Consider the following 26080-nt stretch of genomic DNA (forward strand, 5'->3'; position numbering starts at 1 on the left):
CCACATCGCTGGTAGCATGGAATACCCCACGGAAGGGTGATGCGATCGAACATTCCGCCTGAGATTTGTAGCACGGCGCCAGGAATGGTAGAATTGGGAGTTCTTTTGTTGTTTGTTGCGTTTGTTGGGAAAGGATTACCACGCAACGTAACACAACCCAACCCAACAATCATTGACGGTGCTGTAAAGGTGGTAGGGGGAGATAGAGAGACAGCGAAAGAGAGAACAAAATTAAATAGAGATTATAAGCTCATTATGGTGATCTTATTAGCACCATTATTCCAACCGTTCTAAGATTTCGTCTGACCGTCACCGTGGTCCGACGTCAAAGTAGGAGGAGATGAATGGATTTTTTCGGTCGTACCATTGCCTAACATCATTTCTTGGTGATCTTCAATCGGTTTGAAGGTGAGCATTTGATTGTCGAAAATCTTCAAAGGAAGATCACATGAAAGTACACGGATGTCATTTTGAGGTTCCTGCGTAGAATACAGTTGTGAATAGCTAAAAGATGAACTGGGTAAAGATTAATGTTAAAAGATTTTAAAGGCAAAAGAATCGGAAGTTAATGGCCATAACTAAGTGTTTAGAACCCTGTGGAGACTTCTTCGAGATTTTGTATGATGCCATTGTCATAGTATTGGGAGGTATTTAGGTGACTTCAGTTTCAGTTTTAAGGAGAGTTCCAATGAATATGAAACTAATATCGCAACTTAAATGGAAACGTTGTCTGAAGAGCCTAAGTTTGCCCATAACCCGGTAATACACTTCACAATTAAGTATATTAGACGTCAAGCCATTCGGAACTTGCATAGATCATCCTTCATACAACCGAGTTGATTGCGAAAAACCCTCAATATTTCTCAATATCAGGCATAAAACTGCATCATTCTGCCTCATCCCTTTAACACCAAGGTTTAAATGAAAATCTGGAACTTCTGGAAATGAACGATCGGTTGCAATTTCGGCGCCAAGAGCCTCGACATCTCGACAACGGCACCCAGTAACGAGAACAAATATTGGAAAACGTAGAACTAAACCAAAAGAATACACACCTTAAAAAAACGGGGCAGATCGTGAGAACTTTTAAATTAACTTTTACCTCATGCACTGTCCCTCCTCTTGCGCGTCTTCCTTTCGGCGCGTTACTCCCACCTCGCTGCGTATATCAGAGAGGGCCGATGGTAACCGTCGAGCATCCCTTCCGTCTTAAGGGCCTGGATGGGAAACGCGTCCACCTCGGCCATGTTCTTAAAACCGATTTACGCTGGTAGAAGCTGAGACTGTGCGGAAAGACGCTTTTCGGGTGGTTTCACTTTCGTTCGCGATGTTCGCGGTTCGATTCCGGGAAAATCTTGCCAAACCGTACACCCCGATAGCGATCGGATGTGAACATGTGGAGGAAGGGGAGGAAGGGATGAATAAAATGCGAGATGCATCCAAAGAGCGGGGAAGGGGTGGGAGGAGGAAAGATGGAGGAGGTTAACTTCAACTGGGGAAGAAAAATTGATTTGCTTTTAATAACATGGTTCGCGTTTCATTAGTCTTTGGTAGTTATCGGACTTAGAAGAAAATCAACACCGGGTTCAGGATGAAATGGAGCGATTTTTTTTTCGTGCCAAATGCAAGTTAATGCTGAAGAAACACAAAGGTGGAAGGTTAGAAAAGGTTAAAAAAGAACAATAAAAAAAGGAAAATTGATCAAAGGAAGTGTGAACGTTGTGTGTGTCCCATTAAGGAAGTAAAAAAAACAAAGGTGACCACCAAAAAGACATCTAAATGAAAGTTGCTTAGTTGATACGAAAAATGGAAAGGAAAATATATTTAAAACAAAAAAACCCATAAGCACATGAAACGAAATAATAAGCAATAAAATGCAGCAAAATGGGGGAAAAAAAACAAAATAAAAATGCGGCACGAAAATCGCACAACCATCGGAGCATAACAGACAGAGACCACAAACATACCAACACACACACATTCACGCACGCGCGCGCACACAACTCCACCTCATACTCCCCCTCTTCCTCACCCGTTCCTAATCGTGTATGGAAAAAGGATTCCGCTTAAAGGGCTGCACTTGCGAAATGCGAGCGAGATGAAATGAAATTAATAAATGCTGCACCTTGTAATTAAATCGCTTAGCAGCAGCATCGCAGCGGAAGAATCTGTGTTCGGGTTTATTTTTTTTTGCGTTCTGCCCCACTTACCTCCTTTCCGCCCTCCTTTTCCGCCCCCTTTCCTATCGTTACCCATCACTACTACGCATCCTTTTGCTTCTTTCATTCTGGTTTTTTTTGGGCTCGTACAAGATGAAAATGAAAGACGACTTTCAAGCACCGTCCCAAGTTTTCCTGCCCATCCTGCCGCAGTTGTATACTGCAGTAGTGCTTCGTTTTCCGACTGGTGTCTGGTGCTGTTGCTGTTCGTAAATGCGCATAACGCATTAAGCCACGCACATTTGCGAACCCTTCCTGCCGTTCGGCAGAGGCTGAGTGTTGTGTGTACGAGCGAAATTAGAATCGAAGTGAACTCAGTCAAGTATTTACCTTCTGTGTGTGCTTTTTTTTCTTTAAACATAATTTTTGTTTTGCAATTATGCACCGGTTTACAGACTTTTCGTATCCTTTTCCTTCTGCATTATCGATCTTGGTATGGAAAGGTTTCTCTAATCGAACACATGCAGCGGAAGGACCGGGATCGGGGTGACGGCAGCAAAGAGAAGAAAAAAAAATCGCATCTCAGAAGTCGTAAAACAAAAAAAAACCTACACTCGTTCAATCTTTCTCTCCGCCCGTTGAAGTTTCTTATCAATTAATTAAAATCTTTCCCCATTTTTTTGTTGCTGTTACTTGCTTTCGCTGTAAACACACGCACAGGCTTCTTTTTCCCCCCTATCGCGCTATCTTCTGTCGGCTGATTTTGGTTGCACTTGTGCACAGTTTGCTATCCATCGGTAGGAGGAAGAGGAGCTGTTTTTAATGGTGCAGTTTGGCATACCTACATCTACGCATATCGCTGATGGCCTTGCCGTAAGCATTGCGGGAATGGTTCGGCCGCCAGATCAATCGTACGATGTCGATCGGGATGAAGGGTTTTTTCGGATCAATCCGATCGCACCGTGAAGTGTTCATTAGCGAATGCTAATGGTGGTAAATGTTCTGCGCGGAAACTCACACACACACACAGGAACGAGTTTCTGGATTGGGAATGGATGACGTTTAATGTCTATTAAGAGTTGGAGTTCGCGTTTTATAGTACCTCAGATGGTGGTTTTATTATGTCGTAATGTAATCTCCTCCATTTTTTGGTCCATAAGAGATAATTAGAGTCTTCCTTTACAAGTTAATTTACAAATCTATTTCTTAACCACAAACAAAATAAAAAGTCTCACCCAAACTTTCTTGACTTGAATGTTGCATGTGTTGTTTAGCTGGTGGGACCACATAGGTATACTCTATTATGAGTTGTTGAAATCGGAACCCTAGAATGGCATTGATCAACGCAAAAAACTTTCTTGACTCGAATGTTGCATGTACTGTTTAGCTGGTGGGACCACTAGAGGTATACTCTATTATGAGTTGGTGCAATCCCAACCCTAAAATTTCCCTGATCAACGCAAAAAACTTTCTTGGCTCGAATGTTGCATGTGCTGTTTAGCTGGTGGGACCACTAGAGATATACTCTATTATGAGTTTTTGCAATCCCAACCCTAGAATGGTCCTGATCAACGCAAAAAACTTTCTTGACTCGAATGTTGCATGTGCTGTTTAGCTGGTGGGACCACATAGGTATACTCTATTATGATTTGTTGCAATCCCAACCCTAGAATTGCCCTGATCAACGCAAAAAACTTTCTTGACTCGAATGTAGCATGTGCTTTTTAGCAGGTGGGATCCACATAGGTATACTCTATTATGAGTTGTTGAAATCCCAACCCTGGAATTGCCCTGATCAACGCAAAAAACTTTTACCACCAAATACTGGTAACAGATGAGATGTGAAACAGACTGGAATGGAAGAAAGAAAATGGATTATTGAATATTCATTCTCACACCCGTTCAATTATTGCTTACCGTGGCACGGTGCTGATTTGAGCCGAACAAACCGAAAGTCTTAACGCTAACCACAACCACAAGGCAAATAAACGTTAGTCTTGTTCTCGTTTTTTTAATTTCAACCCTTCAAATCTTCCATACCCGCCAAAAAACCTGATTAGCAGCGCAACTGCATTGGCTGAATCAAATTAATACCTATTAATGGTTAGAAGCGAGCTAGCCGAAGGCAAGTAATCGGCACGATGCAATGAATGAAGGGTGTACTTTCTCACTTCTTCTTGGAGAAGTTTGGTGAGCAGAAAGGAAGGGCAAGAGGGAGTTAAGCATCGACGCTAATTGTTAGCTGTTTCGCTGTCTGCGCGCTTGTCTTCACAATTATGGATGAGTTTGATGCGCTTCCAAATATGCAAAATATAAACAACCGAGACCGTTGTGCCTTTCCCGGCCTGTTCGTTCAGGTGTGCTGTTGCGTGAAGCGGGAAGCTCTTCTTTATTAGTATTTCCATTTTATACCGATTTTCCCGGCGCCTTTTGTGTGTGTGTGTGGTGTTATCAGTAAGGGTTGGTGTGCAAAACATGATCGGTACATCTGCTCGAATCGGAGGCTACACACCGACATGAAGACATGAAGAAATGATCGATTGTCCCAATACACCACACCGGTTCGGTACGTTCGTTTGATGTGAGGAGGGTAGAACGGTTACAACAAAAAAAAAGTTGTAGGGCTCCACCTAGCTCGATGCGCTACTCGCTACATTTTATCTTCTCAGTCCAAAAATCGCTTCAAGCGATCGATACGCATACAGGAGGGCTGCTAATGATATTTTAAATGATCGTCAAATCGCTCGCTAACCCAGCACCGGCGACCGGAGTGGTATTAGGAGTTGAAATTGGTATTTATTTTGAAACCAAAGGGCGATCTAGCTCCGAGCGCGTTTCCCCAAGCTGTCCGGGATGAGGTTCGCTGTTTTTGTTTTTTTTTGAGTTTGATTTTTTTTTGGTTTTTGTTTTGCTTTTCGCTTCTCGCGAGTTTCCCACGGCCCGCACGTCAAGGACATGAGTCATACAGTGCCACTTCCCGGTCAACTGCGCGCACCAGGCAGGGATAAAATATGGCCAGCTCGAACGCACACGGGACCCACATCCTACCTCCACCTCCCTCCCCCCCTTTCTTCTCCTCTTCCACCACCCACCCGGCTTGCACATTGGTGCGCAGTCCGGTAAGTTTTCCACCCGCGGGCCCGCAGCAAAAGCGCCAGTGCCGGTCCGAGCTTTGCAATTGCTCGGCCCTGACATAGACTTATAGCATCTAAGTGGATTTAATAAATATGGGATCGCATTCGGTTAGCGATTCGCGTTGCACCGGTCCCTTGGCGGTCCCTTGCTCTTAACGTCGCACAAACGTGGTGTAATTTTCCTGTCAAATCGCCTGAATTTATGCGCCAGGAATGCATCGAGCGCGAGATATTTGCTTGCTATTATTGTTCTTACCTGTTTCGTACCTTTTGCTGCTACCTTCATCCCCTCAATCTTCGCCTTTAACTAGTGGACAGCTGTTTGTTGCTGTCCCTTCTTCACCGTTTGCCAAACCTCGTGCTGGTTCCCTTTTTTTTGCTGCACAACCCCGGCCCCGGGGACGGCTTATTGAATTGTCCCTATGAGTTTTGCCGGGTGAGCCTCGCGGAAGATGTCGTCGAATTGCGCGACCACAGGCCATGCGCACCGTATTCGTCGTGGGAAGAATGAATCAGAAATTTGTTTCTCCCGTGGGTATGCACATTCATTATTTGCCGGTATAAAATATGTCGGCTGTGCAGTTTAACCTTTACGGGGAAAAATTTACAAATTGGTTTGAAATGTTTTTTTTTTGTTTTTTTACGTTTATAGTATGTATTACTTAAAAATGTGGGTTAAGCCAACATGTAATTATTGACTATAATAAAAAAAACTTTTGTTTTGTTTTATTAGATATATTACACACTTGGATTTATGTCGTATATCTACTGAGCATTTTCAATTATAAAATAAAAAAGATTTTAATCACATCATATTTAACGCTGAACCAGAAAAAAGCCAGTTTTTGATCATATTTATTTGCATATTACATGTAGTAGTGAGTCCCGAGTCCCCGAACAGAAGAGAGCGACACTTTCGATCTGTCGCTCTCACATGCATCTGTCAAATACACGGATGCAGGACAGCGTTTATAGCTTGTGGTAGATTACTTAGTGTCCAGTTGGCATATAAATCCAACGGCGATCATTCTATCATCATCTTTTATTAAATGTCAAGCAAGATCAAGCATTTTACATACGGCAAGCTAATTTAGTTTCTCGAGTCTTCCGTAGGTTTAAACACTAAAAGCACGACTACCTTTATTTTCTCCAGGATCATCAGTTAGTGGCCATATCTACTAACCATCGGGAACTTGTCAAATATTACACAACTGTCAGTTTTGTTTACGTTTTGCTAAGATTTATCATGGTAGCTAACAAACAAATACTAACCTTAGGCAGATGCTATGAAATCGTTCCTCTTCGTTTTCGTGCTGTCTCGAACCATTTTACCTCGAAATTAAATTGATGAAATTATCCATTTGCGCTTGCCGTTGCCATGCATTATGCGCGAAAAACGAAACGGAACCACACACACTTCGGGGAAGATGCGTTTGGTGCTTCCGTCTTCGGTTAATTTCACCTGAAGCACGTCAAACGTCAACGTCTCACGATCGAAGCGGAACGTTAATCACGGAGAAATTTACAATCGATACGAAATGTGTGAAACACGTCCGTGGACCTCCCCAAAAAACATTCTCACACAGCCACGCACGAGATAGAGAGGCCGAATGGTTGGGAGGTTTTTTGGTCAAGACAAACAAAAAAAAAACACACACACACACAGAGAAAGAAAAGAAGAAAAAAAAACCTTCCGTTTTCCCGAATGTGTGCGCTAAGGTGTGCAAGTTTGCATCAAATTATTCAAATGTGCTCGTGTGTTCACATTTACATAATTATGGTCCATTTGAATAAATAAAAGATTCCGTTGAGATGGCAGCAGCACCAAACTGGAGGGAGGAAAACATGGGATGGGAAATCGGGCGGGCACCCATTCAACCTTACAGTTGGGAAAAGGTTTTTCACTCTTCATAGCCAAATCTCAGCGTGTTAGGAATGGCAAAAATAGCATCAACCATTAACTGGATGCCAACATGGTTCATGGGGAAGAGCGCGCGGCGGGTAGTCTAGGGTGCGTAAAACATGTGCAAAAAAGGGGGGAAACAACCAAAGCGCCGGGTAAGGTGTTACAGGGGCAGTTACACGATATATCCTTACAGCACATGCCGATGGCAAATTACCCCTCTTCAAAATTAATCGATCAAAACGATCGGCACACATCAAACGCTAATTGAAGCGTCATCGCTTGGCCCAGCTGTCAAAGCGATAAGTGTTATCGTGTTTATATGCGCGGATCGAAATGCCTGTGCCGCAGGGGTTTGCCATTTCGAAAGTCATCTGTTTTGTTTTGGTTTGTTGCGTTTTTGCGTGTTGTTGTGCCTGAACGATGAACATTTGGTACGTAACGGTGATGAAGATCGAGGTGTCCCACCATAATGCTACTGTGGTAAAAATGTATTTCATTTTCTGGTTACGTGGTAATGAAATGAAACAATAAAATAAATTTAGTTGTAAAAAGCAAAAAAGCAAACGCAACGCGAAATCGTGGTGAGTGTTGTTGTTTGTCTGTCGCTCTCTCGCGTTTCTTCTATTACACTGACATATAACCCACCCACCCGTGGATTTTTTTTCTTTCTTCTAAATATTCCACCACCTTTCCCTTCTCCCCTTTTTCTCCCCCCGTTCCATTAACTGCATGGTCACTTTTTTCCAGCAAGATAACAATCCCATTTCGAATTTCATTCTGACTTCGTGAACCATGCAATTGATCGTAGTGAAGAGGAAGAGAAGAAGAGGAAGATCGGTTGTTGGAGAAGGGGCTCCATTTTTTTATAACGGCCACACAAGCAGCCTAACCCTCCCCTTGCTTCCCACTTCCCCCAAAACCAAACCCTACACCAACGATTTAATTGAAGGACGATACGGGAATGAAGTTACAAACAAAACGAGAAATGGAATACCAAAAACTCGAATGAATTATTCAATCATGTACAATTATAAACAATTTGCTGGCCCCTCCATATTTTTTTTGTTGCTGTTCTCTCCCACTTTACCACCCCCATCCCCTCGGTCCCCTCCCCTCCCCCTTCCCATCCACCACCTTTTTCTCTATGTGCCGTCAACCGCTGCTCAACCCCAAAAACCCTGTCTTCTTCACCGCCATTGATTTCGTGCATTCATTGTTTTTATTATGATTTCGTCCATTGCGATCTTTCCTCCCCGCTTCCTCCCCTTCCTTCCCACCCCTTACTCCTCCATCATCCCTTTGATACATTGTTTTTAGTTTCTCTGTCTGTGTTTCTATGCCACAAATTTGTTTGCATTTCACGTGCTGTAGCTTTTATTGTCTTGCAGGATGCGCCGATTTATTGTACTGCGAGGGAACAGAATAATTTTAATGGTATGTTGTTGTGTTTTTTTTCAGCCAGCAAATAAGGAAAGCAAAATGCGTCCGAATAACGCTTTGTTGGTCACAATTTTTATTCATTGTATTTAGATTTAAACCACCTGAGTTGGTGATGGTGGAATCATTTAAGTTTCTACCCGCGATGTGTCATTTGTGTCATTTGTGTCGCGATCTGTCAAATTTCAACTCATTTTGACGTTTAACCAGTGCGAAGATGTGTCAAATATCTTCAATCCACTATACACACTAACACACACAGCCACACGCGTTGCCTTTCTTTCATCCAAACCCTGTTTTCTTTGTACCAACCCCCATTTGGCTTCAGATTGGCGTGATACTACGAGCATAAGGAATTTTTATTTTTCCCATCATTACTGAACCGTTTTCATTATTTAACAGCAACAACGATTAATGCAAACTATGACACGCAGGGTATGGGCCCCGAGGAAAGAATATCGAAGAAACGGGGGTTTGAAAAGGGGAAAGGTGACCGTTTCAAGGGAAATGGTGCTGAGATTTTAAACATTTGTTGCCACCGCCACGGGAACGGGTTTGTAGCTTGGGTAACGTGTCATTTAACTCAATTGTAACTTCATTTTCCTCCCAGTTTACAGCCGTCAAATCCGGCGGGGATGAGGGGGAGGAATGAGTTTTCCGTTTTCCTCACCGGAACGGTTCGTTCCGCACGTTCCAGGCCAGGTTCAAATCGATTCACACCGTTCATTATCATTTTATGGCTCTATTGTGATTTTCACCACTCGTAGCAACAACGGGGGGTAAAGGGTGTACTGGTGGGTGTACTTAAATTTTAAATTACACCTCTCACGATGTGGGACAAAACAGGACCATGGGGATGAGGGGGCAAAAGCATCGGGAAAACCCAGGGAAGTACCGGGTGAAATATTAAAACAAAAACGGATCTCACCTACGGAAGGAGGACGTTTTAGGACTAGCGAATAAAAAAAAATGGAAGCTCCCAAATTGAGGCCAACCGAGCTGACTTTTTGAAGTATAAAATAAATGCCGGACGGGTTACATAATGGTGCATTATCCTTTGGCCCCTAGTGTAAGCGTTGACAGCAAGGCAACCGGCAGTGTGCGTAAGTATACGTCTCTATACCGGCTTGTCATCGCAGAGACAGCAAAAAGGGGGTAAAAATAATAATAGTAATAATTGCCCATTTTGGGGATAATTTAAAAAAATCGAAGGTTTTGTTTTCGAACCATGCGTGTAGATTTTATAGCAAAAAAGAAGGACATAGAACAGTTCTGTTTTTCTTTTTTTTTACATTTCTCCGAAAAACAGACAAAATGCGCACGATATTCAATCCGAGGTCGGTTCAATATGCTCATTAAGTGGCGTTGTTTCAACGCGTGGGGTCTGGGTTTTTTTCTTTATCCGGGATAAATATTTAAATCTCAATCACCGGTTCTGACTCCCGGCGTTAGCGTTCGGTTGCGGGAAATTAAAATTTAATTTAATTCAATGCCTTTTCTTCTTTGCCCCGCGTACGGTTTGATGAATTTATACTTCGATTATTACTCAATAACCGTTGGTGTGAGTTGAAGCACAAGTAGAATATTCCTGAGACAGCATATTCAGTAATCATATAAATGATTTAAGTGTGTGCCACTATGTAAGGGCATTTTTCTTAGAAAATAGTTAAAGTTCACATAAGAAACTAAAACAACAATCGATTCTGAGCACTTTAAATAAAGCTACTTAGTAAAAAAACGCTTAAAAGCAAATATAGCAAATAGTTTATAGCATTACTTGTAAGGTCAAATTTTGAATAGTTATATTTATAGCAAAATGGCGGACGTTTGATGTTTTTTTATTATGAAGCAAATATTTTATAGCATTACTTTACAGGTCATATTTGGAATAGTATACATTTATAGCAAGATGGCGGACGTTTGAAGTTTCCAATCGCTTTCTGAAACAGACAAAACATTTTTAAAAAAATCCTTTAAAATATATGATTATATAAAAGTCGTGTTTAGGAGGTCATGTTTTTGTTAAACTAATATAACACCATGTTGAATATGTGCTATAATTCATCTGCCTTTTGAAGTATTTTTTTATTTTTCAAATAAATTCGAAGCATACAAACTCATTGCGTAAAGAAAAAAAAGCGTATTGCAACGCTTCGCGTGTGTTTTTTTTTGAGCATTGATGAAAGGATACACCAATGAGGACAACGACCAAGTGACGAAACAAATAACCAACCTTAAAAAATAACTGCTCTTAATAGGTAAAACTGCATAAAAGAAAACGGGAAGCTGTATGACGCGCCCCCTTCCGGTAAGGGTGCACATTATATCCTTTACCGGTGTGTAACCGGGACGTTTTACAAAAGCAACCGGAAACTGTTTTGCTTCCCCTGATGGTTTACGTTACGCTTTCCTTCCTGTTTATTGGATGCATTTGAAAAGAAATAAAATGCATATAAAAGCTCGAGGTGCACCTTTTCTTTTTTTTTGGTGAGGGGGGGGTATTAGTTTTCACTTTTTTGGGACAATGATGCAGCGCAGGTGATGTGCTATAAAGGACGATTTTTGTGAATGTTGCTCCAGTTAAACATCGATTATAGTTGGGGAAAGTCGTCACTGTATTGAAGGTCTTTTTTATATAATAATACTCAGATCAGATGATATCAGAATCGTGTCATTTGATATCATAAACTCATAATTGTAAAAATGTTTACTGCATTTGATGAAAGAACTTTAGTTTTTTTCCAAGAAATTATCCTAACAATTGCTAAGTGGCTTTATTCTTCCATGAAGCTGGACGCTGATTTGATATTATGTTTGCAGAAAAAAGGCTATAATATTATAGCAAATTTCGTCTAATCCCATGGATTAGTACCTTGTAAATAATGCTACATTCGGTCGGGATCATGATTGCACTGAAATGATAGCTTTTGTTGTTGTAAAATCATACAACAATAATGACTATCGTGTATCTTAGCACACAGGCGTATCCCTCAACAAGTGAATCGGGACTCGTCAAGCCGCTCCAATCAAATCCCATACTGGGGACGTTCGTTTTCTTTTCACTTTGATATGATTCAACCTTTATCACTAGAGATAGGGGGTAGGTGAACGAGTTTTCACAGCTTAAAACTTTTGCACAAAAGAATAATAGCGCTTGTTTGCTATAGCATTGCAGGGCAATTCGATATTGGCATCCCGACACTGTCTAAATATTTACAAAACGCCTTTGATGTCCGCTGACACACAGGCCTCGGTGTGCGTGTGTGTTTTTTGCTGAAGTGTGTGGGTGGGAAGTAGAAAAATCATCCCTTTTGTGTTGTTGGTTGACTACCATTATCACAACCCTCGGTATGCAACCCTTGCCTGGCTGGATAGGAAAATCCCTTCATTCCCGCTTTGACACTCGAAATCTGGCACAGATTGCGATGATTAGGTCGGGAAACGAGAAACGCAAAAAGTTTTCCCAACTGAAGCATTGATGACAGAGGGATGCTGGTGTTAATCAGCATGCTGTGAAAAACTTTTCCAATATTTCCACCCTTCCGGATCGTATCAGCAAGTAAGCTGATGGTTTTTTGATGTTTATTGCAATTTAGGCAGAATATTTGTCATTTGAAATCGATTGCAAACTGCTTCTTTCTTTATGTTCATTTGTCAATTCTTTCATTGCGGTGTCCTATTTTTTCAGGTTTAAGTAAATCAAATAATCTAAAAAAATGTGACTTAAAATTTGTTTTAACAATGGTTTTGCAGAAAAAATCCATTCGATGACGGAAAAAGAATCGATTGGACAACATTCCTATTATCTGTCAAACTTGACACATGGTTTTTGACTATTTGCCATAAAAAACACTAAAAACACTTCCACTATTATGGCAAGTTATTTTGCTATAATATGAAAGGGTAATTTATATGAGCAAAAAAGAATCAAATTTAATACCTTCTGCTATATACACCCATTAAGTGACCCTATTAGTACAGCTGTCACAGTTAATATTCCCAATGAACAAACAGTTAGTATTGACCAGCAATGTACGGTCACTTATCAGAGGTACTTAAAAGTCTTGGTACGAATTATCATGTCAAGATTCTTTATCATGAATTGGCTTTTTGATTAAATATATAATTTTCATTTCCTTGTCATTTTAAGCCTCATTTTCATCGTATTTCATTTCTTAAAAAGCAATAAACAAAGGAAACTCTTAAGCAATTTTTTGACAGCTCAAGGATATGTTTGATGCGGAACGTGTTAAAAAGGGAAATCAATTCCTAATGTTGACGTTGATGTGCTGGCAAAATTGTAGCAGGATACAACGTAAAAGCACACACGCGGAAAAAAAAGGCGGCCAGCAAAATCAAACAAGGACCTTTCACCAAAAGATTTCATCTTGCTGCTAGTTTCGTGATTGAACTCTTGTGCGTTTGTGTTTGTTGTTTTTTTTGCTTGATTTTTGTTTTAAACGCATCCCCCCCCCCACCCCTGGGTAACAGAAACGCGCATATGCGCGCCTGGTCTGAATTGAAACCGATTCCGGTAGCCTAACGGCCCAAAATGTATAATGATTATATTTGTAAAAATTAGTCAATAGACAAGCTCTACCGGCGCTCCCTGTCGTTTTCGTTGTGAGAAGGGTGCGATCGGTTTTTTTCGTACGGTTAGAAAGGAAATGTGAAAAACCCAGTAGGGGTAGAAAAATGTTCGATACAATTTTCCACACACACACACACACACACGCGTGCGTACATCTTCATACAGCCACAGCGATATACGCACACAAACTTGCCATTCTTTTTTTCCAATTGGCGCACGGTACGGGAAAAGTGGGCGTACCCATTGCTGCTAGTGGACGGCATGATGCCGTAGAAAAATCCCCTTAGGGAAAGTGGGCGGTACCGTATGCACTGCGCGTACAGTTTTCCCCTTCCACGCGCAAAAAGGCTGCGCGCGTTCGGTCTCGTTCGCACCGCACAGTGCATCGTGCTCTGGCGTTAGCCGCAGCGCAGCCATCAAAAGGGCGCTCTCGTGTGTGTGCGCGCACACTATAGTGTTGTCCCTTTCGCCGCACGGCTGGCATGGGTTTTGCGGATGTTTTTGATGGCTGTGGGTGCTGAGCTCGGCTCTGTGCTCCAGTTTGACAACTGCCGGCGATTCTCGGAGACGCACAGCGTGTCGTGTCTCTCATCGACGCAGATCGCAGCTAAAGGGCGCAGCGTGTTACACAGCGGTACGATAAACCCAAAAATCCCCTTTACCTTTACCATACCTACGGCTCCATTTTGGAATGTGCATTTAGCGAAGATCCCCTTACAGCGTCCCTTGTGTGAGTTTTTCGGTGTGTATGTGTTGGTGTATGTGTGTGTGTGTGCATGTAAAAGTTACGGCGGAAGGGATTGTTAGGAACGATAGGATAACATAGCATACAAGCAGTAGTAGCAGTAGCAGTAGTAGTAGTAGTAGAAGCTATAGTGAAGAACACAAGTTCGACTTCAGGCAATGTGTGCGTGATCCCCCACTCTGTCCCCCCCCCACCCCCTCCGTAATTCACACAAACCCTTTCGGCGCGTTCCACCACACGTACACAAAGCACCTTTTTTCCAATGGTAGCGAGGGAGTGGGACCCTATTCATCATCGAAACAAGTTATTCAAAAAACTACCTTCCCCGTTTGAGGGCTGCCAGCGAGCGTGTTGTTCCCGAGGGCCCTAAATACCGCAAACATATCGCGCTAGCGCACGTTCCGTTCGGCATATTCGCTCTCGGTGCTGTTGCCTCTGAACTGCAGGATAGGTTGGTCGTTTGCTTTAAAGGCTAACATTTTGTACTGTGTACACGTGTGTGCATGTGTGTGTGTGTGTGTGCTATGTAGAATTAAAAGTTTGTGGAGTATTTCATTTTGATCGGCAACTTGAAACAGATTAGTTTAGAAATAGGACCGCATGCCGGGTGAACAGAGGTTAAGGTTGTTATAGTCGCCGCTCATATATATAGCTACCGTAGTTACCGAAGCGAGTGTCCTTTCTCAGTAGATGATGTGATGTGAAGTTATTTTACTTACGCACCTCTACACGCATACACACGCGCACATACATCAATTCAGCCCAAGTACGCACCCGCGTGTGTGTCCGCTTTAGGACAACTTTAGATCAAAACGGTTCTTCAATCAAACAGAAAGCAACTATCTCGCATGTTTGTAGAGAGATGTCCTTCCAGTAATAGAGAGAAAGAGAGAAAAACACCTACAGTCCAGAGAACGCCAAATGCCCAGTGTGTGTTCTACCTTTTGTGCCCCTGTCACTAATGAAGATGTTCAATTTCAGCTCCAATCTTATAGACGTCTAGGGTCTAGGGAGGTCCTCCAAAAAAAATAAAGGCTATATAAAGCCCCGCTAAGCTTTTCCGGCTGTGCGTTCATGTGCAAATGTGTGATAGCAGTGCAGTTTAGCTAAGAAAAATGACACTTGGTGTGTTAATAGCAACGCAACAGGAAACGATTTGCGCCCGAAACAATCTACCAGCGCAGAAAGCACGGTCCGGTTACTAGTGAAGCTCCGAGCAAAGCGCGCAAAACAATTACGCCAAACGCACCACGCACCAGAGAGTGAGGTAGAGGTGTACGCGGGTGGGTGTTTTTATATTCTTTCGGTGACCGTCACATATCCCCCAAAAAGGAAGTGGTGTACCGTCTTCAATCAAATCAACGACCATATTGGCGACTACTTCGATCAAACCATACTCTATTATCCCAGCGTAATCTGTGAGTCTGTCTCCCGTGTGAGAGTGTGTGTGTGCGCGCTCGTTTTGTGTATATCCGTGTGTGTGTGTTTGTGTGTAGTGCGAAACACGCACGAGAGTTGTGGAGAACGGTAGAGATTCGTCTTCGATCCGCCCGTCAGGTGCTGCCGCCATCACAACGGACCATCCGAGGGGAGCCGGCTTCGATCCCGTGTTCAGCATGTTGACCGACATGAGCCCATCGGCCGGGGCTCAGTTCTACAGCACCCAGATACCGGCCATGGGCATGAACATCACGAACATTACCACCCACATGCAGAAACCATCGGTAAGTCGGCTTTGTCTTCGACGTAACGACGAACTTTGCGGAGTATCGCTGATGTGTATTGCTAGGGGACATAGAGTCTAAGTTGCCGATCTCGAATATCTTGAGGTTTTGGAGGTTAGGCTCAGTATAGTGCATCAGTCAAGGGAAGGTCCAAGAATCTGAATCAAATTTCTTTTTAAATAGAAAAGAACGATGTGTTGTTAGTAATTAATAATCCAACAGAAAGGTGTTCTTCGCTGCCTTAAAAAGACAAAAAGTGTCATCTTCTGCTATATCCTGTGAAGAACTTCCCATTTACTCCATTACCCGAAAAAGGGGGAAAAATAGCACCAACTCTAACGACTTCCTGTCCGCACAAAGTGACTTCTGTGTGCCACCGTCATCAACTGCGTATCGCTCAACACCATCGCTTGCTTGTCGACAACTTCCCTAACAGATAGGCCCGGTCCGATAAGCCGGTCACAACCGCGGACAAGGTCGTCAGCGTTAGTGAAAACCCCGCGCGTTTGTTCTAGGCCCTGGTCGCGCTACTTCTTACTGCTTTATCTTTGCGTGCGTGTCTGTGTGTCTATAAGTCTGTTGCGTTTAAAAATATATCAAACCATCATTAGCCGACCTGGGTACAGGCCGGATCGGGCCGATCGGATGGTTGGATAAGGCGCAACACAAACGCGCCAGCCGACGCGGTTTCGCTTCACACTCGCGAGGTGACGCACACGAGACTATGGTTTCCTTTTTTTTGGGCAAACACATTAACTGTATTAGCTGTCATCCCACGATGACACTATCGCATCGACACGATCATGAACCTGTAAATGAGGTTGTAAACGATAACGAGGATGCCGGAGCGAATCGTAATCTAATACAACAAACTATTTCGTTGCTTTCTGGTAGAAATGATTTCTTTGTCACCTGAAGTGACTACTGGAAGCTCTAATACGGTTCGGTTTAAAGCCGTTGATATCATGTTGAAGATTTTAATCTGGTAGAGTTAAAATCATATCTAGAGTCTTTTGGAATAAAAAGGGTATTCGCCGAGATACATCCAGAATTCTTCGCAATTTCTGGTTCTTACTCAAAAGCATGTTAATTCTGTTCTAAACTTACATTTGTGAATTGAAGATCTCCAGCAAGATGATCCGGACAGGGTTTTCAACTTCAACAGTCAAAGTCCGAGGGATGTCTAGAAGATGCTCTAACTGAACTAAAATGTTTTAAGATACATCAGGAATTCTTCAAACTTTCTGGATCTTCTTCAAATTTGCAAAGCTGTAAATGATCAGTAAGTTGAGAAATCTTGCGAAGAATTTTACATCTATCTCAGTAGATTCTAGCACAATTTGAACAGAAACCAGAAATCCTCCAGACCTTACCAGTTGAACTCGCAAACTATAAAATAGTAAGAACAAGCGCAAGAATAAGACCAAGAACAAGGTCAAACACGAGAAAAGGCTTCTTACCAAAAAATTCTCCTCCATCATGCTCAAGCCTGCACAAAAATAACAAAAATGTAGAACGCACCTTATTCTCGTGTTGCTGTGGTTACCGCTCTGCCAGCAGTAATTGAAATAATTACCGATGGAACAGGCGCAACTAAGGGGAAAGCACAGCACCAGATCGTGGAACAAAGCAAGCAAATTGTCATCGTTCACACAATTACGGTGTGGCGTGGAGTTTTTGATCTATATTTTCTCCATCCATGTTTCCACTTCATCAGCGTTAAAAGCGGGATCCCGCTTCTTTAGCGGCTTATCGGTTTTATCCTTCGGTAAATCCTCTTGACCCGTTTGCGTTCATAACGTGTTGCTTCCTTTTTTTGTTTTGTTTCTTTTTTCCTTTTACTTCAGTTATGTGTTTGGTTTTGGGTTTTGTCGAGGAAAGGTTATAGAAGAATTACCTTTTTTGTTCATTTTCTAGCCTTAGTGAAGAATGGACAAAAAGCCAACGGGAGAGAGGATTTTTCAGGATTGACGAGATTAGCTGAATGTTACTTTTTCTATTCCTTTTTTTCCGGTGTGTGTGTGTATGTATGATGTTATTGTTTTGTTGGTTGGCTTTCCCTTACCCATGGAGGCTGGCTATTTGCCGCGTGTGCGTAAGGAAAGCATTTCGAGTACAGTTCGAACCGTGCACGATCACCCGCTGACGTTCTGCGCAGCAGGACATGCAGCAATGTTGTCTTATTTTTCATTCGTCGCTCTGTGCGACGAACCGAAATGTGCAAATCCTAAATAGCGAAGAGAGCAACGAATACCCCACGAATAGCCCAAGGAACGTTCCCAGGAACGCACGGCAAACCGGCACGGCTAATCTATTTAGCTCAGCTTTATTTCGCAGCAGTGAAGTGGTTGGGACAACCTGGGAGTCAACATTTGTAACATTTGTAGGGATGAAAAGCTGAAGAGGAAAAAAAAGGTGAAAATGAGCTGACAAAATAGCAACCAAAGGCAACACTGGGAATGAGTGCGTTTATTTAGAGCAAATACGGTACAATCCATAGAAAAGTGTTTCCAAGTACAAAATAGAGGTGAAGAAGTGTGTAAAAGTGCATAGTTATGATCCGTACAGGTATTGTATGGATAAACCTGTAACATTTTGAACACAAGCTTACTACTTTACTTGAACAAAAGAGTTGGAAAGTTAAGGGCGTAGTACACTGCAAGGTGATTGATATGAACTTACACTATATCTCTTTTATATATCTTTTTTTATATATCTTTATCTTTTATATATCTTTTTATTATTTTTTACATCTCGAATAAAACTTTTATATCTTCATCCAGTTGAGAATCCATCTTTATAAAAAAAGGAAAACGCTACGAGGAGACTCACTTATTTTTTCCTTCCTTCCGAGGCTTCCTACAATGCTGGAATGGAATAAATCAGCAGTAACTCTGTGACATACCGGCAACAAGAAAAACCCAAACCACCAAGAACCATATCTCATCTCACCGCACGAAGTATTGAATTTATTCAATCCTCGCAAGCATATTGCTCACTTTGATTTTCCTCCTCGTTCTCTGCTTGTTCGGTTGCTTGGGAATGCTAAATGTCGCTAAAAATATGCCCGCACGCTGTGTGCGCCCGGCGGTGCCGTTTTTTTTGCTCGTGTTCACTGATTTGTCACATCCTAGACGTACGAGCGGGTTTGTGCTGAGCATTAGCCGTTTCAGCAAAATAATCAGACAGAACGTCGCAATCTTGAAAAGGGTGATACGGATGGGCAGAACGTATAAGAGATGCTACCCCCCCAAAAAAAAGCTATTTAAACGGGCGCGCCCGATTGTGAATTTTTGCGTGCGCGAGCCGACGGTGTATATTTGATTTTGACTGATTTTTTGTGGTTGCTTTGCATTCTCCTTGGTTCCAGCATCTTTGGCCGGGCGAACGGTATTGATGTCTTCGAGTGTTGTGCTTTTTACGGAGCATGCTCTGGAATGGAATGTTTTGCATATGTTCCATTGACAAATTGAAACCCGCGGATCATCGACACGCGGCTCGCGTTGATTGATTGTTATTTGGTGTGGAAGAAGTGTATTTGCCGTTGTGTCCTGACAGAAGAATTTACTGAGCACCCGCGCGACAAATTTAGATCATGAAGATTTACAACTAAACAACTTCTCAATTGTACTGTAATTAAAAGTCACCTCATGAGATTTTGAGGAGGTTAGAGTTGGGATGTCGATCTTAAGGCATATCTCCACTTATAGAAGCCGAATAGCTGAAGGTCTCTTCAGTAACTTCGCGGGTAATTCTCTTTTTAGACGAAAGTTTCTATTGCCCGAAAGCTTTTGAAAAAAAAAGATTCTCCAGAGATCCTAAATTCTAGCCATCGTCCAAATTTTCTTCATTCTGGTCAATGAAATTTTACCGTCTTAAAATAGATTACCAAACAGATTGGATTTGTAAATTTCGGTAGCAACATTCGCGGTCCCGGCTACACATGGTTACACAATTCACACCGGGAATGAATTCTCTGGAACATTCTCGTACGTCTCTCGCGTACATAGCACGGCTCACGTTTACCGAGAAACGGATGGTCGAGAGTACACCTGAAGAGTCCGCCCCGAACCCATGGGGGTCACCATGGGCATTTGAAATCAGAATAAAATTTTTAAAAACGGGTACACTCCATTTCCAATTCCAACGCTCCCCGGTTCAGCGGGGTTGACCTAGCAGCCGGGGGGGGTTTTGGTTTTGTGCTGCGCGGAACAAGTATCGGTGTATCCATAATGCATACGTTCCTCAGGGACAGCTGCCGGTAATCAACATGCGACGGACAGCAATTGCTTCTTCGGCAAACAAACAACCCCTATCCTGCCACCGTTCCGAAACCTTAGGGCCGGACATAAGTGGGGCGGGAGTACGATCAGCACCTAATCAGCTGCATCGATTTGGACGATTGACTTTCGACGACTGCCGCCTCCTCCCGCCCACTCCTCCCCCCGACCACGCTTAAGGTTGTCAAACATACCACGCATGCGGTGCAAGATACACGACGAGCGAAAACGCAAGTTTTGTGCGGGAAATATGAGTTTATAGAAATCAAATGAAATCACCATAGAAAGGATAATAACGTCTTCGATCAGAGGGCTGCATGCGATTTGAATTTGAAATGATTGCCAATGACCTGGTGTTTCTAGAATGTTTCTGGATGACGTTGGTACACCAACGAACCGAAGATGTGTGTTTCAGTGCTGGAGCGAATGTTTCGCCGTGGGTTCTCGGTCTTTCCAAGGTCTGGCACTGCTGACGCCAACCGTATAATAAGAGCTACCAAACGGTCAGTTTCGTTGGACGTACCCAGTGCATCCACACCTGATCCGTTTGGCGAAAAAAAAACGGGAGATGTTCCGTAAAGGTGACGTAGAGTGAAGCTCCATTCTCCCTAGTAACCCAGTTAACGTATCTCACTGCGTATCTCAGACACCATTATGGGATCCTTCTCCAGCATGGTTACAGTAAACTCAGCTGTTAGTCTTCCCATAGGGTTCCTGCTCAACAAACAATCGCACAGAGGCATAAAACAGAGGGTTAAAACCCCGCTCAAAACCGTTCTAAACTATGGCCAGTGATTTATTGTGTATTAATCGATTTGACGTGACGCGTTTACCCGGTACCCAAGGTTTACGAACAATGAACTTCTACCAGTCCGCCACAAATTGAAACCGATCGCAATTCTTCCCGAATTCGTTTCGCCTACTTGAGAGGGGTACGCAAAGCATTCGGTGCGCAAAAAAAAAGGGTGTCCGACCACCTAGACAAATGAGGGAAATTGAGAATCTTCACAAACGGCAGTGAAAGGAAAAAGAAATAATAATAATAAAACCCCGAATCATCACCCTTGGCCACACCGTTGGAGAATGCGTGAAATCGGGTGGAAAATTTAAACTCCAAAAGATACGGCAAGAAGAACGTAGACAACGTACGCACGCACGCTACATTCTAGTGCCGCGGAATGGTTACGGACGCACACAGTGTGGATTTTACCAATTTCACGGCTAATTATGATGCGCCTCGTTTCGCTTAGGTCTAGTACCGGTCCGAAACCGTCTCGAGCGTAAGAAAATGGGCAAGCGAAGCCGGGCATCTGTTTGAAGTGTACGTGAAATTTTTTGGGAAATTTTACACCCAAACTAGACAAACCCTTGGCGCACCCTGCCTAAACCTGCTAATGGCTATGATTAATGGAATGTACGGTTGGTATCGCCTTTTTGCAAAGCCGACGCCACGCAAGGTCCTGGTAGATCGGAGTGTGTAGCGTGGTGCGGGACAAGCTAGAAGGGAAGGAAAGGAAATAGTCGGCATCAAAAAAGGTTTGCAGGACATTTTGTGTTTGAAGCATGAAAAACTTTAACCGCTGCGTTGATAGGTACACGAAGCGATTATGATGGCTAAGTACTGTTGACATTTCAGTTTGACAGTTGAAGTGTGGATGTAGTAATAATTTACTAAAATCCGTTACTTACACTTAGATTACTATATTGATGTTTAACAATGGTTTCTGTTTTTGTTTACATCTAACACCTGACACCTGTCAAAGTGTGACAGTTCAGTTTTGGAGTGTTTCTTTTCAGTGACATTTGCGTGACATTTGCTTAACGCTTAACGCTTTTTACGCATACACTTACTACTTTCATTCCACAAATGTCACACTTCTTTCGCCTCTTCTGCCCCCCCATTTCTAACCACACTTTTTCATAGTAAAAGGCGAACCCATTCAACATTTGCAGCTTTGCCGCGTCGTGTGAGGTGTTGTGGGTTTGCCCTTTTTTTATTCACTCTACAACATAAGCGCACCACTCTCCTTTCCTTTCCCACCCTATCCACTGTCCACCGTTCTTACTAGTTTAGCGAGGCCGGAGGTACAATCAATTTGAATAAAATTCAAATCACGTATCACACGCTGTCCACGCTCTAGGCGAGTACCGAAACCAAAATAATAAGACCAGAAAAAAAGGACAAAAACAAAAAGAAACAAACGCGATATAACAACAAAAAAAACAACACACATTTATATATAAAAACCGAAAGAAAAACCGCTCGGAAAACCGGTGCGGCAGCCATTAATTATAAATTATTCACGATTTATTATTAATCCCATCCGTGCATCCGGGGCTGGGCAAGCTATCGCGATAGGTGCCCGCGAGTGCATGCTGCACCATTCACATTTACCTTGTGTGGTTGCCCTTTCCACCCCCACCCGATCCACCTACTACCCCACATGGTGCTCCGGTGCTTTTGGTGCTTCGTAAAGCGTCCCGAACGGTGGGTTTGTGGGTTTGGTGTTGCAAATTTTCCGCGATGCAAGAGAGTGTTGGACTTCATTTTGTGTGTGCTAGTAGTCGTGGGTTTTGTTTCTGTGTGTGTGTGTGCTGTTTTTTTTTTATTCTGGCCAAGGCCATCCTATCAAGGCGTTACTTCGCTTTGTCTCCAAAACGGGCCCGCAAGGGTGGCTCGCGCACTGGCAGCCTCGGCATATATAAACATAATCTTGGACAAGATCACGGTACATACGGATACGGTCACAAATCGACGGCTCACACGGGCACTGATTTATTATCTCTTTACATCAATCCCTCCCTTTCCACCCTCCTTCTTCCTCTTCTTCTTTTTACTTCCCTTCATACTCTTTCTTATTTATGCGCGTTTTTATAATCCGATGCTTATCTAGCTTCATGCGTTTTGCAAAAGGGAAATGCGACCGAAAAACAGTCCCAGCCACAAGACAAACATTTTCCTTAGCCCAAAGTGAAAAGGTTTCACAAGAGAGCAAAAATAATAAAAAATAAAATAAAATCCTCCACTCCAACACTTATCGAACCGGGCACGATCGACGATGTACCCCGACGTGCTGGAATCGCAACAAAAAAAAAAAAAGAAAAGAAAAAACCATCCGGTGCACCATAATGCACCATTGCACCAAAAGCAACGTTCTCGTCAAACGTTCGACATTCCATCGCGCGCGATCTGTCTGCGCGCGGCCGCATAATTTATGCTCCAAACCATTTTCTCTCTTCGTCTTCCAAAAAAAAAGCAAAAATAAAAAAATCCTCAATTTTTTGCATGTTTGCATGCTGCTGCAGATTGAAGCAACACAACAACACAAATGAAAAAAAAGCAAAAAAAAACCCATACCAACCCGCCGGCGGCCAGTGCAGGGGTGTTGTCGTTTTGCAGCAATATGCAGATATTTACCGTAACAAAACAAAAATTCGACACGTATCGAAAACCGGGCAAAACGAGCAAGGCCATGACGCATCGAATCGGCTAAAGTGTGTGGAAATGTTTCGAAACGGCACTGGGCCCCGCAATATAGAGTCGGGTGGGGAAAATAACGCCAGAAAACTAAAGAGGAATAGAAAAAGCAACGAAATAAAAAAGACAAAAATAACACTAAAGTAATAAAAAACAAAAGAAAAGCAATTGAAATTTTATGCTCAGTTTTTTTGTTGCCTTTTTGACTCATCGAGGGAGTGGATTTTTTGTTGTTTTTCTTTCGGATCATCATGCTCGAAGGGATTGATGAAATCACAACAGCTCATATACTGGCACGCGAAAGCGCAACAAACCAATTTTCCCTGTTTTTTTTGGTTGTTGGTGGCTTTCCCAGCATGAACTGTGTACGGATCCAAACTGTTAGGTGTCGCGGTGTGCTATTGATTTGATTATTCTGTGTTGATTAGCGCACGACACCACCACCTAACTGTGTGTTTGTTTTCTCCCGCTTTATATAGGGCACACGGTCCCTGGATCTCGATCTCGAAAACACAACTGTTGCCAAAACTGCACTTTGTGCACGCGTTACAAACGAAAATCAAAACGAAAAAAAAATCGAGCTCAACAAATGACTCCCAGCAGGATGTCCCAGGCTTGTTCCGAGGCACAGCTGGATCACTTTGGCGCCCCGACCCCACCCCGGGAAAACGCTGCGTGGTGCGCAGCGTGGTGTGCAAAGTGTCAGTGCATCCGTTTTGATCCTGCTGGGCGCCCGGTGCCACTGTTGGAGATTTTTACGAGCAAACCGTTGATCTTTTTTTGGTCGGGGTTTTTTTTTGTTACTATACTGCTTGTCCCTCTCGAGGATGCTGCCACCGTGTGTCTCTCTATTTCCTTATTTGTGTACCGGGTGAACGTGTGTTACAGATTGGTTTCAGTTTCCATCGGTACCATCGGTTCAAACTCTTCAAAAACCCTTCATACAAGTGTGAACGGGGACCGCCAACCGTGTGGTGGGATTCTTTTTTTTTTCTTCGTTATTGCCCGTTGTCAGGCAACTTTCCGGCGGGGGAAGGGGAAAAAGCAAGTGGAAAAGCCGCAACAATCGATGTTTGCGACACCAGAAGCTGCGACAACCAACTGTGCGCCGGCTAAATGTCAAGCATCGCGTGAATCATTAGCGGTAATGTGGTGGCGATGTGAAAAACGTGTTATTTATAGCGTGCGTTCTTCACCCCCCCCCCCCCCCCCCCACAGTTTTTGTCCCTCACTCGGATCCCATCACGTTTTTGTCCATGTTTCCTTTCTTACAGTTTCATTATTATGATTATCACTGTTTTTATTTGGTGCGGTTATACTGCGAACTCGAGTGCTCGACAAAGAAAGAGAAAAAGAAAACAAACGATAGACAAATGCGGGATGAAATTAATTCTACTACTTAATTCTATAGCATTGGTAGTTTGATTGACCACCAGCGCCGACTCTTCCTACCCCCGGGCCCAAAATGGCCGCAAAAGCCTGACTGGAAGCTGTACATGTGTACAACCTTCAACCCGGTAAGCTCTTAATTGTCCAACTCCTCTCCTCTCCTTCCGTACATACGTCAGACCTCCCCCGCCCTTCTTCTCCACCGTGTTGCATCCGTGTTGTTGGCAATCGGGAATCAATTATGAGTACCCTGGATTCCTGGAAGCCAAATGTCATTAGTGACAACTCGATCGACAAAGAGAAGATTTTTCCAACCCCGGCCAATGGCCATGGGAAAAATCGTTTGGAAGGTAAATAAATGGACCGTTCGTTGTGGGTAGGGAAGCGAACAGATTTCAAGCTATTATCGTCTTTCGAAACACGCGATCCCAACCGCTAGCAAACGGTTTTTGGTGCGATCGCCACAGTACCAGTCCATGGCAAGGATCGGAAACACTACATTGTTTCGTACACAAACAGGGCACACAACCTGCCCGACAACGGGCACGCTGGTAATGAGCTCTGGTTTCTTTAAAATGTAAGAAAGCTGTACCGTCTGGTGGAAAGAAAGAAAGACTAAAAAAAACACACACAGACGCAAGGCCAAAACCGCACGCTTATCAGCTTGACGGTTACGGATCGCCTGCTTTGACTGTTTGTGTGGTGCCGTGACCAGGATATTGGACACGCCACGCAACGGAACGTACGGAGGTTGGCTCGTTTGTCTTGGCGCGCACCTCCGGGACTCTACGGGACTGTAATGATTGAGTTTTCTTTTGCACTTCCTACCTCCCTACCATTCACACCCGTACCCCTATTCTCCCTTCCCCTCTCTCCCCAGCAAGGGTGCGACCTCACGCACAAAAAAAGAAACGCATGACACGCACCACCTTCGACCGGTTGCATCGCCGTAGCGGCCGAGTGGCGTGTGGCGTGCAGTATACAAGAACATCCGTCAACCGAGCGGGCAGCTTCCAACCGATTCACGCATCGCTAGCAAATGGCAAGCTACTACCGGGCCCGTTTGCCATCCAGCAAAGTTCGATCCGTTCGATGATGATGCATTCATTCCGTTCTCGAACGCGCTCAACTTTGTTGCAGAATCTCGGCCAGAAACATTGTTTCGATGGGTTTGGGTCCCGAATGATTGTAGCATTGCCGGGGGCACTATTTCCGAACAGGGCTTCATTACACACGC

At 43.3% G+C, this 26080-nt stretch overlaps 1 protein-coding gene across 5 annotated transcripts in view; it reads left to right on the plus strand.

Annotated features, from left to right (window-relative positions):
- LOC125762641 (transcription factor Sp9-like) overlaps positions 1–26080 on the plus strand; it is a 76053-nt gene that overhangs the window by 35729 nt on the left and 14244 nt on the right. Inside the window, exons 1-2 of one of the 5 annotated variants that reach the window (XM_049424994.1) lie at positions 13704–13861; positions 14954–15696. The exons of 1 other annotated variant lie outside the window; for it this stretch is intronic. In XM_049424994.1, coding sequence (XP_049280951.1) covers positions 15589–15696 — 108 coding nt within the window. In that variant the 5' untranslated portion in view covers positions 13704–13861; positions 14954–15588. 3 more of the 5 variants (XM_049424986.1, XM_049425015.1, XM_049425003.1) reach the window with 3 other exon arrangements.

Source organism: Anopheles funestus, chromosome X (assembly GCF_943734845.2).
Source record: "Anopheles funestus chromosome X, idAnoFuneDA-416_04, whole genome shotgun sequence".
Taxonomy (NCBI): Eukaryota; Metazoa; Arthropoda; class Insecta; order Diptera; family Culicidae; genus Anopheles; species Anopheles funestus.